The 15,054-nt window shown below is 45.7% G+C and overlaps 1 protein-coding gene across 1 annotated transcript in view; it reads left to right on the forward strand.

Annotated features, from left to right (window-relative positions):
* Positions 1 to 2,553: 2,553 nt before the first annotated feature.
* Positions 2,554 to 15,054, forward strand: part of CACNG4 (calcium voltage-gated channel auxiliary subunit gamma 4) — a 39,760-nt gene continuing 27,259 nt past the window's right edge. The window contains exons 1-2 of the mRNA XM_003211530.5: positions 2,554 to 2,658; positions 2,963 to 3,826. Coding sequence (XP_003211578.2) covers positions 3,604 to 3,826 — 223 coding nt within the window. The 5' untranslated portion in view covers positions 2,554 to 2,658; positions 2,963 to 3,603. The remainder of the gene's footprint in view (positions 2,659 to 2,962; positions 3,827 to 15,054) is intronic.

Consider the following 15,054-nt stretch of genomic DNA (forward strand, 5'->3'; position numbering starts at 1 on the left):
TTCAAATTCACCTTTCCCTAGACTCAGCTCCACGAAATGTGATGGTGACTTCTGTCAATCTTTCTGTGCTGGTGGAAGCAGAGTATGGTCCTCCAAGATGAAAGACAACACCTCCTTGAAATATATCGTTAAGAGCAAGACAAGGAATGGGCAGGTCAATGGGTTACATACATACAATGCCTCAGAAGTGAATTCAGCACTTGCTTTGCCACAAACCTTCTCTGTGAGCTCAGTGTCATTTGGAAGTAGCTCTGAAAGTAGTCTCCCAGTGTGATTCAGCAGAGATCATGCTAACCTGAAACATCTAAACCAAAGCATACAAAAATGTAGCTCCGTGAGCAACTTCAGTATTTCTTTTTTAAATATACCTGTGCCATAACTGATACCTCCTGCCGCGTCTCATGTTCCTGCAAGGTTCTTTGCTGGAGTGGAGATCTTTGTGTCCATAAAGCACTGCTGAAGCAAATCCCATTTCTGCAGTTCTTCATGTGCAGCATAATCCAAATGAGATGCTTCAGAAGGATTTATTTCCTAATACCAGTATCAGATTAGACAGAAGAGATACAAAGACCTGGAGGAGATGGCAACAACCGATGTCACTGATGTGCTCATAGCTATAGAATACTGCTAGATGCTAAAAGTCATTCTTACATGCATAGGGCTAAAAAGTCCCCTTGAAGGACAAGTGGAACGAGACATCTGTTCCAGGCTTTGGTGGCCGTTAGACTGTATTTACATCAAAAGCTCCGTTTAATCATTTTCATTCTGAAAAAGTTCTCCCTGGAGATTTTCTTGAGCCATTTCCAAAGGTTTCTTTTAGTGAAATTCTAGTAATTCTGGTGTTACTTTGCTAGATGATAAATTTAAAAAAAGAGAGAGCCTAGTGTATTGAAGGCAATGCCTGACATTTAGCAGCAGAAGCAGTCATCCCAAATGGTAACACGGTGCGGTTCTTTCTCTCCTTCTGATCGCAGCAGTCTCTCTCAGGCAAGGCTTTGTTAATGACAGCTCTCACTGAATTCAGTTCAGTACAAAGTTTCATCTCCAAAATAACTGTTTTTCAGTTCAGAAGTAAAATGATCAGGCACAGGACTTCATTTAAAGCTTTGAACATCAGCATCAAGGAATCCAAACATTTCTGCTTCGAGTTTATTTTTTCTCCTGTGGAAAAAAATACGTTTCTGGGCTTGGACGCACTGTAAAATCAGCAGGGGTGAGGGGAGCTAAATTACAGGGAAAAGACGTAGGGCTTTTACTTCTCCTTGTCTTGAGCTCCTGCATCTGTTCTGAGCTTAGAACAATTGGGTTTAATTCTCATTGAGGATGGAGGATGCCACTGCAGTGCACAACACCCTGCCGAGGCTGTTCTACTGCGAAACTCAATGGCATCACTAGAAGGCTGTGCCATAAGCAAAGGCTGCGAATCAAAGGTTTCGTGATGGGCAGCCTTTACTACGTGCAGAGGGTCAAATAGCTTTTGCATTTAAGAAAAGAACGCATGCTTTTTTGCTGCTGAAGACCATAAGCACTTTTGCCTTCCTTCTGCCACGATTGGAGATTATTCAATGGTGGGATTTAATGAATTCAAAATCCTTAGAAAATCACTAGAGCCAGACATCAATGCAAAATACTCCACCAGCTTTCAGTAGTGGAATATAATATTAGCTCTCCCACAATCTACTTCATGCATTTCAAAAGAATAGAGAACATTTTTAAACTAAAGAAGATAGCTTGGGCAGAAAATGATTGCCTGTCTTGGGTGCTTCTCTGTAACCCTTTAGGAGCCTGAGGTTTCTCACAGGGCGACAGGAGCAGCAGTTTTCTTTGCAAAAAAATGCTGGAGGAGAGAGGAGCAAGATTTTGTTAACGAGTTCTGTTAATGTGCTGTTATCTCACACAACCAATAGGGCTTTATGAGGAGGAAAGCCCTGCAGCTGCATACCCCTATCTGCTGGCTGAGGATGCTCAGAGCCCACCGGACCCAATGCCCCATACTGCTCCTGTTGCACTTCTGAGTGGGAGACTGGGGCTATTTCTGCCTCGAACAGCAGTGTGGCCATGGCTACAGCTCACCCAGCCCTCCTCTGCTCCTCGTTGGGAGAGCCAGCCGTGGGCAATACAAATAAATAATATTAATTAAGGCTCAATAGGTTTAAAAAGCTGTGGAAATGGCTTCTCTCCTGCTGTTTCAGTATCTCATTTTCCCTTCCCGGCCAAAGCCCCAAAGCACACAGGTACAAACATATATTTTAAATGAGAAATTTGTTGAACCTCATTAAATTTAAATGCTTGATTCAGTTTTTCTGAACGCTGCTTTTCAGCTTACCTGCCTTCATTCTTCCATCCCTAATGGAGACATCAATTCAGAGGGTGATTTTGCAAAGGCACTATTGGACCTATAACCACAATGGGAAAGTAAAGCCTAATTTATATGCTTAAACCTAACATAACTTCGGAGCTCTTCCGCATTTATAGGCTTTGTGTCTGAGCAAGTTTCCAAGGCTCTGTGAAACAAAGACCAGCCTTTAATTTGTGTTTGCTTTCTGCTTTCCCAGCTTTTATGAAAAGGAAGAGCAGCTGAAAGGCATCGCCGCAGCAGAGCCATGCATGCACCTGCACCATCCACGCACTGCTTGGAAGAGAGCTGCATTTCTCCAGGTTTGTAGCTCTCGTCCTCCCACTCCCTGATTCACATACATCACTCTGTGTGCTGCCACGCTCCCTTCACACACATGCATTAGCTGATCAGAAGGCTCCCATTCATCTGCCTTGTCGCTGGATGGGGTGGGGGCAGGACCGACTTGTCAGTGCAGTGATGGGAGACAGGGCTGCAAGGAGGGGTAACGCGGTGACTAATTTAGATGTTTCTCCACATGGTTTTCCAAAAGGAAATATTTTCAGGCTCTGGTTTTGTTTTATAAATATATTTATTTATTTATTTATTTATTTATTTCCCAAGCAGGAGACAATCAGCAAACCATCCACTTGCCTACATCCCTCTTGTGTCACTAAGAGCAGAGCGAGGGTGAGGGAGGAAACCCATTTGGCTACGCTGCGGCTCCCGACCGCACGGTACCCCGAGGGCTGCGTACCCCTCTCCCGCTCGCATCCCGGTGCGGTGCTTTCCGTGGAAGGAAGGGGCAGTGGGCAAATGGGAGTGCCAGGGCTGGGGGCTCGGAGCTGCGCTCCTCGGGCTCTGCCGTTCGCTGAGCCCCGTACTCCCCCTCCCCAAAGGCTGTTCTGACCCCCGCGGAGCCGCGACTCCAGCCGTGTTGTCGCACTCCCCCCGCACCATCCCCGCGCGATGCTCGGCCCTGGGAGGGGCTGCAGCCTCCCACCCCCCGCAGCCACCGGGCGGGCGGCACCGCGGGGCCGGGCGGCTCCTGCCCTCCCCGGGGCGGGGCGGGGCGGTGCGCGGCCGTGCGGCGGAGCTCGGCCCCGTGGCGGCGGGAGGGCGGCTCCCCCCATCCTCATCCCCATCCCCATCCCCATCCCCATCGCAGCCGCCTCCGCCCCCCGCCCCGTGACTCGGCTCTGCCTCCCGCGGGCGGCGGCGGCTGCCGGGCGGTGTCGTGCGGCCCCGTGCGGGGACTATGAAGCACCATGGTGTGGTGTGACCGTGGCGTCCAGATGCTGCTGACCACGGTGGGAGCTTTCGCCGCTTTCAGCCTCATGGCCATCGCCATCGGTACCGACTACTGGCTGTACTCCAGCGCGCACATCTGCAACGGCACCAACATCACGGCGGACGAAGCGCAGGGACCGCCGAGGAAAGCGAGGGGCGACCTTACGCATTCGGGGCTCTGGAGGATCTGCTGCCTCGAAGGTACCGGGGAGCCGCGCCGTGACCGTGGGGGGAAGCAACTTCCCGGGGGCAGCGGCTGTGCCCGGAGCCCACGGGCAGAGCTCCTCCGGAGCCGCGCCGCTGTCTCGGACACGGCCGAGGAGGAGGATGGCGTTACCGTGGCAACCGGCATCTCCGAGATTGCCATGGGAACGGGCGGCGGGATGCGGAGCTCGGCCCGGGGGAGCTGTGCCTTTGGGGCAACCCCCCCCCATTGCATCCCGTACCCATGGGTTGCAGGGATCTGGGGGGACTGCACGCAGTGTTGGGGCTCTGGGGGCTTCTGAGCACTACAGGCTGCAAGGCTGGGAACTGGCCAGGTGCTGGCCTCGGGGGTGTGAGGGTTTGGCTGCAGGTCTTTGGTAGGACAGTGGGAACCCAAGTTCCTCTTGCATACCCTCAGAGGCACTGGGAACACATTATAGGATGTTGCTGCTGTTTTAGTGCTTCAGCATGGGTTCGGGATGACTTAGTCCAGACGAAGGGTCAGGCACAGAACAACATTAACAGATAGAAGCATTTGTGGCGTATGGCTGCGGTGGGCAGAGGCACACCCCGCTCCCCACAGAGCCCAAACACGTGGCTCCATCCCTGAAAAGGGAGTTGTAGAGAAGATACTGCGGGTAACTGCTGGGACAAAGAAGCACATGGGTGTGTGGAAGAATTGACATAGCTGATAGCAAAGCCCAGATGTGAGCCAACATCTGCCGAGTGAGCACGTAGAGCTGTGACTGTGGGACATCGGAGCATCCATAGCACTGGGTGTTGGCAGCAGACCACCACCAGCCCCAGTCCAGCTGTGCTGGATGAAGGCAGCACATGCTGCAGGCATTCACAGAGCTGCTTTGGGGATCATGGGGGTGGAGGATGCCTGGGTCTGTCATGCCATAATAATGCACTTGGCATATCGATCTCGGTGCAACTTAGCATATGTGAACTTTACAGACCTGGGATCCTGCTTTATTCTAACTGACAGATGGCTCAGCCCAGCCAGTCCAGCTGTATTCTGAGGTTTTTCTTTAGAAAAAAAGCTGTGGAACTGCAGGAACACCTCATTGCCATGTCTCTTGTAATTTCCTTGTTCTAACCATCTGAGGCTACAGCGTAACGAACATTTTTCACTTCAACTATCGCATTTACTACCTCGGGATAATGTAAAATGGCTGTAGGACGCGTAAATATTTTTAGACCAAAAAAGGAGAAAGAGTTACAGAAATATGAAGTTTTGCTGGTGACAGCAAAGCTTGGCTTTGGAACTCGTAAAGAAATGTAACTCTTAGCGTGGGCTTTTCTGACACCTGGGAGATGTGGGTTTGCCTCTGAGCGCATCTGTGTTCACCTGGGCAATGCTGAGCACCCTCCACCCAAAACTGGTGGTCTTTGCTGAGTTGTTGGTGTGCCCCAGGCTCTGTTTGTCAAGGCAAATAAGCATGTTGGAATCGAGCTTTGCTGGGCTGGGCCTGTCTTCTGCAGGAGATACCTGAGTTGACCAAAGTCGCGGTTTCAGCGTGCTCCTCCAGGAATCTCATTCATTGGAACAAAGTGCAGCTTTGGCTGAGGGCAGTGGGATTTTTGCCTGGATTTCCACGGGGCCTAAGTCAGAACTCTGTAAAATAAGAAGTCGGTGAGGTTGTGAGGCAGGGGCAGTGCTGCACGCAATGCGATGCTCTGAGCCCCGTGCTCACTGCATGCGCCAGGCAAAGCCTTTACCTGCTGAGCACGTTTTGTTCGCAAGAGAATTTGTGGAAAGATCACACTGAGCGGCTGTGGTCCTTAAACCCTCATCGCTTCAGGTGACAAAAGTGTTTCATGTGACCCCTCCACCCAACAGCAATTGAGCGTTTCGGTTTTTTTCTTTTCCAAAATTGAAGTGCTCTTAATCAAATGAAAAAGTTGTCAAATATGTGCTCAGAATGAATAATCTTAAAAAAAAAGAAAAATCATCTGCTCACAAATACGAGAAGCAGGGATTGCATTCTTTGCATTCTTTCTCACACTTTCTGTATCCTCTCTCTCTGTAAGAAACAATACGTAGATGCATGAAGATATTTATGTTCTGGACTGAGCTGTGGGACTTTGATTTCGAGATGGAAAGGTTCCTTTGTTTCATGAGATAAATTAACCATTTCTGGAGGCAGATTGAAGAAAACACCCCCGGGTTGTTTCAGAACGTCACTCATCCTGAGTGGATGGGTCTTTTAGTAAAATCAATGTAATAATTACAGCTCCGAGGAGGTACACAGCAAGAAAATCATTTCAGTTATAGATTTTTACATATGATTAAATGGTCTGTCCTCAAACCTATTTTTAGGACAATCTTTCCGAGTTTTGGGATAATAATGATAAAAGCCTACTTAATTTACTGTGATGGTCTTAAGCACCGTTTCGCTCATCTCAAAAAAAAGGTGTATTTCAGACATAAATGTGCACAAGCAGGAAGCATCTTGACCAGCCTCTTCTATCGCTATCGATGTGAATAAAGCGTTATACAGAGTAAATTTCAGGTCAGTTGAAATTTTCCACCAAAATGTTTCTGAACTCCATCCATAAAACAATCTGCACTCTGTATGTGAGCTGTCACCTGCTTGGGGTCCCAAACCGCAGGATTTCAAACAGAATCAACGGAGCAGAATGGACAAAGAAGAGCCTTCCAAGAAAACCAGTTTGTGTTCCTCAACAGTTTTCTGCTTTTCTTCTTTGGGATAACACTTTACCAGAAATTATCATCATAATGGTGACTGAAGGGATACAATTTAGGGCTCCAGCCTGCTGTCCTTGTTTGGAGCTGCGGCTGTCCTTCATGTTTTAGTACTCACAGTGGGTACTGCTACGGAGCTTAGTCACTCAAGAAGCATCACTCATGATACACCAGTCCAATTCTCACCTGTACAATCCCAGTTCTCTTCGTTTATCAGAGGTGGAAGTAGGAGGCTCATTGAGCGGTCTTTAAGCAATAGCAGTATTTCTGCATGGATTGAAGACTTACAGCTATGGTAATTATGTAAGTAGGAAACTGTTTACAATAGTTCTTGGTACAAATATGGGTACAGCAGGATGAGGTGCCATTCAATCAAGTCTTTGCAGTGAAATGAGCAGGGGGCTCTTTGGCAAAGCTGGTTTTTGGTTTCCTGGGACCATGACAAATGTATGTTAACTTGAGTTTTGATGGCTAAAGACAAATCTTCACTGGAGAGAGAAGCTTCTGATGAAGTCCTCATGTGTCTGTCTTGACTTACCTGAAGTCTGCATCCCAGCCTGGGAATGATAATAATAGGAGCAAATCAGCCCCATTTCACATGGCTGAATAATCCCTTTGTGGCCAAGTTGACTTGAAGGATTTCACCTCTATAATTTTCCAGCAGCCCTCATTCCCATGGTAAATGCCCAGCTCTGCTATGTAAGCCCCACACAGCCTTACTCACAGGAGGATCTGCTATTAAAGTATTTGCTTAGAAAAAAAAAAAAAGAAAAAAAAAAAAAGATTTTAAAGCACTGCTTTATCCACTGAAACTGCTTATCTTCTTGAACAATCATGCTGAAGTTAATAGGACTGCTCAAACTGGGAGCTCTGCAGGCCCCATGACATCTAGATACGAAATCAAGTAATGTACTTGTAATTTAAATTTATTCAAAGAGTATTTTATTAAACACTTCAGAATATGAATGGCTTTGAATCCATTGTGTCTACTGCATTCAGTATTCCCTGTTTGCCATTTATTTTTAAGTGGTGCAGTTGGCCATTTAGTTCACGTGGAACCATTTGTCTAAGTAGCTAAAGTGTTTGCTATCAGAAGGAAGGATTGGGCAAATCAGCTGTAACTTGAAAACTTGCACAAATGCCCATTTGCACGATTACTTGCAAGTCATCTGGCTTGGATGAAGTCTCACATACGTGGTGCACGTGCATGCTGAATGCAAAAACAAATGCTTTTACAGAAGGTTGAGACAAGCAAAGAAAAGAAGGCTGCTGTCCATCCATACTACTGCAAAGTAATGGTTCATCCAAAGAGAATCAATGTTCTTTAGCATTCTCAAAGCACTGAGAGGAAGTGTTAACCTCACCACGACTTGTAATGATGCAAGCTTTGTATTCAAATGTTAATTCCAAAGTTGTATTTGTCTAAGAGCAAGTTCTGTATCAGTGTAGTATCAGTAAAGACCTGCTTTGAAGATTAAATCCACAGGCACAAGGATGTGTTGGACCTAGGTGAACTATTATCCAGAAGTCTTTCAAAACCAGTTTAAACACATTAGAGAAGGGTTTTTCTGATCTTCAACCCATGATTTCGTTCTTTCCTTCCATACATTCTGCTCACACCATCTCGTTTCCTTGGTAAAACACGTGCTGGGGAAGAGCTCATGCTGCATTGATTGTTTTTAAATGCAATCTTCAGAGCTCCACCGACATCATTTCAGCAGTGTTTGAAGCTGTGGGGTTTTGTCAGAAAGTGATTGAGTGATTCCTGACAGCCTTGTTAGGTTAATTTCTTTCTGTTGTGTTCCATTTGCTGGAGAGAGAGCTTCAGAGTTTGGAGCGATCTTTAGAGAAGCAGAGCTCAGTCTTTTTAAAATATGGTCTGTAGTAAAACGTACTTTAAAATACTGAGATTTTTTTTTGCTGGAGGAACTATCAGCAGAAGCTGGGCTAAGGGATTAGCTATTCTGTTAAAAAAAAGAAAAAAGACCTCCTAAATACACCTCCTGGAACATTAGTAACAGAAGTTCTCAAATGACTGTACCGATATAACAAAACAGCCACTCTTCCTGAGACACTATATGAAACAGAGATCTGAAGCTAATTGACTGAATATATGTCACTTTAATGAATTAATTTGCTTTCTTGAACATGATCTACTATATAGCCGATAGGGAGCTATCAGGCTACACAAGGGCTTTGGTTTTTCTCTGTGGCTCTCAGCATGCCAGCTAACCCAACGCAAAACTTGGAACCCAAAGACTTTCTGTGCATTAGTGATACTCCCCGAAGGCTGTAAACTCATGAAAGCAAATTTGTAATCCAGCTGTAAAGCTTTCTCATCTGTGCAAGATGTAATGTGGATAATAGGCACTTTTACCTACATTTCAGAAGCATCGTGTGAAGGGCTGGGGATGTGCTGGGCGATGCGGATGGGCTACCTGTGGCTGCGGTGCTCTCGAGCTGCTTTTTTCACTCTGCATATAATCACACTGCGTGTTGCAGCTGGTTGACAGATGGTATTAGTGGTAGCATCTGTCAGAGCCACAGTAAGTCATTTTGGGGTTCTCGGTGACCTTTGCAATGTAATGTAATGTAATCTTTGGGCTCCTTCCAGCTGCCATTACCTTTTACTGACCCTTCCGCCGTGGGCTTTTATTACTTATTTTAGATCCTGGCAGGAGCTCACAGCTATTGCACCTCCTCAGGGCTGGCCCTGCTTCCTGGCAGCTCTGCTGACCCTCGCTGGTGTCAACTGGTAAAGGAGGCAAACGTGACAATGTGCTTTTGTTCCCATAAAATATCAACATAGTGATTATTTCTCAAGTGGGTGCTTTCGTATGTGTTGTGTCAGCCTGCATTACCTCTGCTCGTGTTGTGCTGCTGAACCTGAAGCTTTGGTCACGGTCTGGCAGGTGCAGAAATTGTGAACCCCCTCAAAGTCTGTGGGATAAGGAGTGTGCACCCAACATCTCCAATCTGTACTTATATGCATCTTTACAGAAACAGGGAAAGAAGAAGAAGGCTCTGAGAAAAAGGTTCTCAGGACCCTGATTGAGCTGTAGATGTCCCTGTTCATTGCACAGGATGTGGGCTAGGTGACTTTTAAGGGTCCCTTCCAACTCAAGCAATTCTAGAAATCTATTGCAGGAGGAGTCCTGTGCCTTCATCTCCTTTTCTAATTCTTTTGGCACAGAGCTCGTGTGCACTCAATGTAATCCAGTCGGTCACCGACACCTCTGTGCACCCAAATGTTGGGCTGTGGGGTCAGCGTGTGACTTCTGCATCCCAGGAATGGCAGCAGAGAGGCAGGAGGTGGTTGGGCTTTGCTGCATTAGCTGTGTGATCAGAGGCCAGCACTTTAGCTCCCTGGCCCTGGCTGGAGGCTAACTGCACTTCCTCCCGTCCGCTATCCCCTCATATTGCTGATAAAAGGAAAAAGACAATTTGGAGTAAGTGGGACGTGGTGGTAGGGCTGCCCAGCTCTGAAAAGGTGTACGAACACGAGTTTAACTGGTTTTGAAGCATTTTGCTTGCAACTTATGTTTTATACATGCAACATTTTGTGTTCAAGCATGTCTTCCTTGAGGGACAGGATTAAGTCTGGTTTTCCACCTACGTAAAGTTAAACTGCTTTCTAGGAAGCTGGTGGAATTATGCCAATAGGAAGCCAATATAAGAGGAGGGATCATAGATCTGCCCCTTCAATTGGACCTTTTCCTGCTGCTCTGTCTTTTCTGAGCCAAGAATCATCTCAGGAAATAAATCATACTTTCTAACATCATTGTCACCCTGAGAAACTGGTCCTGCTTCAAAGCATTACTTTGAGCATGCCTTCATTTTGGATTTCTGTTTATTGGTATTTATTATGTCTCAGACTTACGGCTCGGCATCCGAATTCTCACCAACAGATGGCAAGGCAGGATGCACAGGAGTAGTAAAATAAACAGGATAAATGCACAACTGCCCATATGTCTGAGAGGCTGCTACACATTTATGGCTTCAGAACAAAAGGATGTTTCTGTAGAGAGCTCTAATACCACACAGGGCCTCTTTCTATTTTCTGCCTTGCACTAACCTGTCTCACTCCTTCGGCATATTTTGACCAGTTAAATTACAATGTATTTTGTCCTCCCTCTTCCATTCCCAGGTAGTTATTGCCCTTATTTATTTGTTTCTGCTCCCAAACAGCATCAGTTTATTTTACCTTAAATATTTAGTAGTGAAAGGAGGCTCTTTTCCAGACTTCGGCTCATATATTTTCTTTTGGAGCGATGGTTTTGCTGTGTGGAGGGGCACGCAGAGGGGAGCAGAGCAAAAATTCAGACTGTAGCTTTCCCTATATTGGGATTTGTTATAATATTAATGATATGTGGCCTCTCTATTCTCTCAAAATAGCAAGCCTTAGGGCAGGCTGCCTGCAGGATGGATGGCCTGGTCCTGGCAGATTTCAGCTAGATTTCCCTTTAAATCTGGGGGCATTTTTGCCAGTTGTTGCATTCTGTGGGTCAAATGCAATGAAATCATTGGAGCAGTTCTTGATGCAGCCTGGCAGATAGTCCAGCCCCTCTTTCTCCTCCTTCCTGTGGCATCCAGCAGTCTGAACATCTTTGTTCTCTTTCTCTTTTTCTTTCTCCTCGCTGAAATGTTACAATTCTCCTTTTGTTGAAAAGGCACCTTCTAAAGTAGCTTTCCAACCAGAGTCTGCTCTTAGAAAACCAATGGCTGCCCCAGGTTGAAACCCAGGATTTTTAATTTCCTTAACACCCAAGTGCCTCCGTGCTCTCCTGCTGATGAAGAAAACAAAAACGTATCATCGTATCCCTGTCAGAAAGTATGAGATTGAGGTTCTCTCTTCTCTACCTGTCAGATTTGCTTTCCCATGTGTTTACCCATGTTTCTGCTTGCAGAGAACTTCCCAGCAGCACGGTGAGTCCTTCTTCAATAGAACAGAGCTGCTTTTTCTCAGCCATGGCACGTAAAGGAGTGCTGTGTTATACACTGCCATAGCACCAAGCAGTGGACAACGGGGATGTGCAGTATGGAATCACAGGATTTCCTGTACAGATATCCAGGCACCGATATGAATTAACCTCTTTTATTGTTCTTTTTCCAGCATTACCCCTTTTAATTGCTGTTTTGGAACTGTGCCATTTAGTTCTGCCCTTTGAATGCTTTTCACTCAGCCAGTCCCATTAGCTCACTGCTGCCAAATACTTCAAAGATATTCATGGGTGACAAGCACCCAACCCAGCTGGGAGGGGCACCAGACCACTGAGGAGCTGCCACCCACATTTAGCTGCTCAGCTTTCTTTCTGATTAGCTAATAACTGTTTTAAGCCTCTGTCAGTCCTGTACCAGAGGTTTCAGATCCATTTTCTCCCATTTATCCATTTTAAATGATACAATTTAGTGTAGAATATGGATGGCTGTACATTTTTTCTTGTCCAAAAGTACAGCATTCAATAATGCTGGGATTGTTATTGCATCTTACTTGCTTCCCAGAGGCACAGTTTATCTATTGTTGTTGCGAGGCATTAAAAAGCAACCATGGCATGTCGCAATTAAGACTTGAAATAGGATCTTGCCAGGGGTACATTGCCTAAATATAATCAAATCTGAAATACAACTTACTGCATATACCTATCTTAGAGCTTCATGCACCTATCTGATGGCTCGCTGAATATCAACGATGGCTATTCTCAACATATTGGATAATCTTTTTTCCCTAAAAATTTCATGCCCCAGCATTCAGCTGCACAGAGGCAAACCACTGCCTTGTCACATTTAGGCTGTTTTCAAAGGCTGCCAGATCTGAAAGTTAGTTATGCTCCTTTTTAAGTCACTCAGTGATGGCAATAGTGGGCATTAACCATCTTTGTCCAATGGATCTCGTGGAGTCAGACAAACCACATCAGTGCTCCTTTACATACTCATGTGCATTTTAATGCAGAATTAGTTACTGTTGGTTTCTTTGCGCAGGTGAAACACCAAGTTGCAATATGTGGCATTGCATTTTTACCCACGTGGGTTTTTACCCACATGTGACCACCTGAGAAAACCACCTGATGTAGGCCCAGCCACCAATGGCTTGTTCTCTGCAATTCAAGCTCAGCAACATTATTAACTCTTTGAGGCAATTAAACATTGGCAGTATGCTGAAGTTCTCCTCAGTAGACTGAAGGTTTGCTTCAGAGGTTGATGCATTTCTCCTTTGCTATGCACATTTCTCTGTACTCTCGTCCTTGCCTTTAGCACTGGCAAATGCAAACAGTCTGGGAGGTGCTTTGAGATCCTTAAAGATGCAAGACCTGAAATAAAACTTGTAGTATTTAGGAGTGCTGCAAGGTGCTGCATTCTCAGTATCACTTCTAATTATAGCCATTCAAGCAATTCATTTGCAATGTCCTGCTATGGTAGTACTTATTAAAATAGAATCCTCTTTATAGTTTGGTGGCAAATTAAGAGCAAAAAATAGCTATCTCATTCTAGCTAGTAGCTTTGAAAGGGGTTTACCTTCATAACTTGCTTTCTAGGGATATTCCTCTTGTTTTTACCTGCAATCCTGGTCTGATTATAATGACTTATTTTATGTCTCTTGGTAGCCAAGTTCCAGCAACCTTTCCCTCACTTTATTTTAATTTCCGTACATAAATGCCAGCGTTCAAGCTGTAGACAGTCTTTGGACACAGCAGCAGAACCCGGTAGAGAAGGAAAAGCAGGCCAGATATTTTCCGCCCGCACTCTGAGTCATCCCGGGGCTCTGGATCTGAACCCAGGGCACGTGGTTGGGGATGGGGAGCGATGCCGGCCCCTCCTGGCTGCACTGCTGGATGCAGCTCCCATGGGCTGACCCTCTCCTGGCGTGGCTGCCGTGCCCTGGGAGGGCTGAGCAAGTGGTTGCAGCTGGCCAGAATATGGGTCTGCGGTTACTAATGCTGATTTTATAGCAGGAATGCGCACCTGTTTCGGTTGCCAACTGGCACCGTGTTCAGCAAAAAATGTGTGTGTAAGCCCTGCGTTAAAAGAGGCATAAGAATTAGCGAGTATCAAACATGTCATTAGACACGTGCCTGGTAGACATAATGTAGGATAATGAACGCGATAGAAAGAATAAATTAATAACTGAAAATATTTTTAATACATATGCACACTTAAAACAGGATAAGAACTAAGTGACACTTGTGTCACCAGTTTATAATTAAAATGCAGTGCTTGAATGAAAATGTAAGCTTCAATTAGCCAGCACGACCCTGCTTCCGGCTTTACTTCCCACTGAAAAGCAACGATAACAAGCTCACATTTATTATCAGAGTTTTTCCTGGAGCTGTGCACTGAAACATGCTCACATCTGAGCCCTTTCACTGAAGACATTTTTTCGCTTCAGCAGTTTGGCATGCCATACAAAGGCTCTCTGATTTTTAGTGATGTTCACCTCCTCTTACATAAAAATGTTTTCTGTGCATATTATTTGGTTTTAGTTAAAGTCCAGGTGCACGGGTTACTGAAGAACCAAAAGGATGGCTCATCACATAGCACAATGGGTAATTATTGCTGAGCTTTGCTGTATTACACAGACAAATCCCTTCTTGGAGCTCAGCATTGTAGCTGCAAGAGACGGAGAAAATACCTACAATCTTGCCCAAAGTGCTACAAGTGTAAGAATAGATCCTCTGCTATATGCTTTGCCCTTTAATTTTTTAACTGTCTCATGGGATGGAGCTTAACTATTTTGTTTAGAGATGCTATTTTGCATTTTAATTTTACCGGTGGGAAGTTAAGACATACATAAATTATGAGGTCTCATCTGTTCCCCTGTTCTCATCCCAAGAGTCTTTCTTGTTAAGCTTTTTGTAAAATGGTTAAATAATACCCTGAGCTCGGCCCCACTGTTTAGCCAAGATTTATTACCTTGGTTGATGCAAGGCCCGAAGTTTCAGGCTGCACTGCCTAAAACTGGAGCTCCTTACATCTTCCAGGCAGAGAGCTGAGCTCTCCACGTGGGCAAAAGGAAAACTCAGGTGCCTTCAAAGAGCTGCTCTGGAAATACGCGTGCTGGGTGGGGAGCTGCCTCCACAACCTTGTAGGAGGATGAATGCTGTGCTGCTCTTCTATGCAGCTCAGGTCCCTGGCTCAGTGCTCCACATGAGGGGCAATGCAGACCTCTTGAGATCTTTGGATTCCCTTTTGAGAACTGCTCACAAGACAGTAATCTCAGAGGGTACTTCAGTGCCAAAAAAATCAGAACTTTTTGGTCTGGGGCTTAGGCACCCTGAAAATGTCCGTCGTGTCTTGAAGACATGCAGTAGGTTCTAGATTCCAAATTAAGCATGGGGAATGCCTTTATTGGTCAGTGCTTAGGGCAGCTGGTGAAAGGGATGCAAGCCAAACCAGCCCCAAAATGGGAACATGAAGCAGGCGAGGCTCAGAATGTATGCTTAGAAAATAGCCCCTCCTGTGCCTTTGCAGTACCCCCTCTAAGACTTCAAGCATTTCTGTGGGCAGCATTATTGCA

The sequence above is a fragment of the Meleagris gallopavo genome, chromosome 20 (assembly GCF_905368555.1).
Source record: "Meleagris gallopavo chromosome 20, MGAL_WU_HG_1.1, whole genome shotgun sequence".
Taxonomy (NCBI): Eukaryota; Metazoa; Chordata; class Aves; order Galliformes; family Phasianidae; genus Meleagris; species Meleagris gallopavo.